Source organism: Solanum lycopersicum, chromosome 2 (genome assembly GCF_036512215.1).
Source record: "Solanum lycopersicum chromosome 2, SLM_r2.1".
NCBI lineage: Eukaryota > Viridiplantae > Streptophyta > Magnoliopsida > Solanales > Solanaceae > Solanum > Solanum lycopersicum.
The window spans coordinates 23,747,138-23,751,126 of record NC_090801.1 but is presented as its reverse complement, the minus strand read 5'-3'; the positions used below and the strand labels follow the sequence as shown (position 1 = coordinate 23,751,126).

The following is a 3,989-nucleotide window of genomic DNA, read 5'->3' as shown; positions in this document are numbered from 1 at the left end:
GAGAAACAAAACGTAAAAAATGTCTACATATTAGAGAATCTATAAGAAATCAACAATAAAACATAACATTTTTTCAGAAGTAATTTTTTTTAGAAGAAAACTTTTCCAAGAATATCTACGCAGCATTAAAATTGTATACTTTCAGAATGTAAATGTCAAGAATATCTACGTAACATTGTATTTTTTTCAGAAGTAATTTTTTCAATTTTTGAAAGAAAATAAAATCAAAAAATGAAGGAATGGAGAGAAGCGGACTTTGAAATGTAAAAGAGTTGGAAGATGAAAATATGTGACAAAAAATATTTTTCAAAAAAAATATATATGAGAGAGAATTGATTGAAAAATGTGTAATTAAAGTGAGATAAAATAGAAAGTAAATTAGGATACACAATTTAATCTAAAATAATGACAACTTGACATTTTTACTAATATTTATAAAGTATGGAGGTTTTTACTAATTTAGTTAAGTTATTTGACTAGTTTGTTAATTTTTCTTTTTTTTAATATTAATTTCTTTTTTCTCCTTTACGTGCTTATAGTTGATGATACAAATTTTATCGCATTAACTTTTAAGGGGTAATTTAATTCAATTCAAAATAATTAATTTTTTTTTTGGGAGGTGTTGACACCCCTACAATATGAATTGATCATCGAGCTTCTTTAATTTTAAAAAAATTTAAAATAATTAATTTTATATAATCCATAATATATATAGAGAGAGAGAAAGAGAGAATTGTGGCACGCCTCTAAGGGTGGATATTCTTTTCTTGTGGGTTTTTTTTAAAGCTTTTTTCATTTTAAAACAAAAAATATTGTTTAATGTTTTTGCAGAATATTAAAGCATAGTATTTAATTATTCCTTCATAAAATCATTTCACATAAAAGCTTTCGTTATCAATTTCATACATTAAAAACATTTTCCTTAATTGTAAAAATTTAAAAAGATTTATTCTTTACACTCAATTACAGAATTTGAAAAGTTTTTTAACATCAACTTTGGAATACTATATAAACATATAAAATTAGATTGATTACATGCTGGACATGAGACTTTATAAATTTTAAAAGATGAAGGTCAGACGAATATGATGATGTCGAGATAGCCATGAATTTCTGCGCGGCTAATCGAAGAAGCTGACTGAATAAGGAGTTTGGAAACATGTTCATTTATTTATTTATTTTAAATTTTAGTTAGTGTTATAATTTATTTTTCTTTTTTATTATTGGAAATTGATCCACTTTTGAAATTGATAGTTGTACTATTTTTTTATTTTGTTGATTAATAAGTTCTGACGGGGCATTTTTTTTTAAAAAAAAAAAAGGAAAAAAGAGATTTCATGTAGTATAATTATTTTAGTTTAATTTGCAATAATGACTCATTTATTTTGTTATATATTTTAATTTTTATTTTTTTTCCAATTCATGAAATCTGAAAAAATTAAACTTCTCATCATTATTATATTTTATTAGTTCTCATCTTTCTTTATTATTACTATACTTTATTATTTTTATTTGAATTATCTTTTTTACCTTCTATTTTTATAACTTTCTAAAAAAATCGTATTTAATTCTAATCCTTATTATCATAATTTAACATTGTACCTTCTATTTCTATTATTTTTAATATATATATATATATATATATATATATATATATATTATGTCTCCTTTTTATTACAAAAAATATGTGCTCCCCATTAATTTTCTCTTAATTAATCTCATTTAATTTGTTGTAAAATGTTGAAGATGTTATAAATCCATAAGTGGATAGTCCATAAAGTTAGTACATGAACAACCATTCATATTCACTAGGTTACATGAACCTTTTTGGATAAGAATGTATCTATTTATTATGATACTTAATATGGTGACCTTTGGAGTGATTTCTAACTCTATAAATAGGGTTCACTATTGTAATATATACATATGAAACTTACATATACTTGAATACTCCTACATCTACTTCTCTTGTCTTCTTCTTATAATCTTGATTTTACAACACATTATCAGCACGAGTCTCTGTCAGTTCAAGTAAAGACTTTAAAAGCCTCGGAGGTAAGAATTTCCTTTTTTTAAAATAATGTCTAATCTTTCTAAACTTGAATTTCTTGCTCTAGACATATTGGGAAAAAGTTATCTATCATGGGCACTCGATGCAGAAATTCATCTTGATACGATGGGTCTAGCAGACACCATCCAAGAAAATAATCAAGCCTCGAATCAAAATCGTGCTAAGGCGATGATATTTCTCCGTCATCACCTTGATGAGGGTTTGAAAATGGAATATCTCACTGTTAAGGATCCTCTGGTGTTGTGGAACAATTTAAAAGATAGATATGACCACCTGAAGTTGGTCGTCCTTCCACAGGCACGTTATGACTGGATTCACTTGAGACTTCAAGATTTTAAATCTATCAGTGAGTATAACTCTTCCATGTTTAAAATTATCTCACAATTAAAATTATGTGGAGAAAATATCACTGACCATGATATGCTGGAAAAAACGTTTTCCACCTTCCCTGCCTCGAGTATGCTTCTGCAACAGCAATACCGAGAAATGGGATTTGAAAAGTGTTCTGAATTAATCTCACATCTCCTTGTTGCTGAACAACATAATGATTTACTGATGAAAAACCATGAAAGTCGACCTACTGGTTCTATGTCATTTCCTGAAGTAAATACGGCAAATTTTCACCAATCTAAGCGTGAAAAAGGTCGTGGCCTCAGTCGTGGCCATGGTCGTGGTCGAGGAAGAAATTTCAATCATGGTGATCGTCTTGCACTAAATAATAACATTCAACACCAGCAGTGTAAAAAGAAGAATGAAAAACATGACGTAGTGCAGAAGAAAAATTCAGACAACAAAAGTTACCGATGTGGAGGAAAAGGACATTGGTCACGTACCAGTCGTACGCCAAGGCACCTGGTTGAGTTATATCAAGCTTCCCTGAAGGAGGTGAAAAATAATGCAGAAGCCAACTTTACTCCGGAAGAGATACTATATTTCTGCCTAAGGGGACAAAACTTGTCATAAAAGATGTTTTGTTCTCTTCTAAATCCCCAAGAAACCTGTTAAGTTTTAACGATATTCGCCGAAATGGATATCATGTTGAGACAAATAAATGAAATGAATGTTGAATACCTTGGTATTACCAAGATTGTCTCATACCAAAAATATGTATTGGAGAAATTATCAACTTTATCTCCTAGCCTGTATTATGCAAAAATAAGTACGATTCAAACACACTCTATAGTAAACCAGAAGTTTACTGACTTAAAGACTTTTGTGCTTTGGCATGACCGAATAGGTCATCCTGGATCAATAATGATGAGACGAATCATTGAAAACTCAAATGGTCATTCATTAAAGAACCTGAAGATTCTTACAAATGATGAGTTTTCCTGTGCTGCTTGCTTCCAAGGCAAATATATTACTAGGCCATCACCAATGAAGGTTAACATTGAATCCCCTCAATTTTTGGAACGAATACATGGGGATATTTGTGGATCTATTCACCCATCTAGTGAGTCGTTTAGATATTTTATGGTCCTAATAGACGCATCTTCAAGATGGTCTCATGTGTGCCTATTATCATCTTGCAACCTGACGTTTGCAAAATTATTGGCAGAAATAATACGATTAAGAGCGCAATTTCCAGATTATCCCATTAACACAATTCGTCTTGATAATGCTAGCGAATTCACATCCCAAGCTTTTGATGCTTATTGCGTATCAGTAGGGATAAAAGTTGAACATCCTGTAGCTCATGTACATACTCAAAATGGCCTTGCTGAGTCATTTATAAGCGCTTACAATTGATAGCAAGACCTCTACTTATGAAAAGTGAGTTGTCTACTATTGTTTGGGGTCATGCTATCTTACATGCAGCATCACTTGTTCGTCTCAGACCGACTCATTATAATAAATACTCCCCATTACAATTGGTATTTGGTCATGAACCAAATATTGCTCATCTTCGAATTTTTGG

General features: G+C 30.0%; 1 protein-coding gene across 1 annotated transcript; it reads left to right on the top strand.

The window, feature by feature from the left end:
- Positions 1 to 2,080: 2,080 nt before the first annotated feature.
- Positions 2,081 to 3,034, top strand: LOC101254546 (uncharacterized). Its single transcript, XM_004231428.2, has one exon. The coding sequence runs from the start codon at positions 2,081 to 2,083 to the stop codon at positions 3,032 to 3,034; it is 954 nt and encodes a 317-aa protein (XP_004231476.2).
- Positions 3,035 to 3,989: the final 955 nt, after the last annotated feature.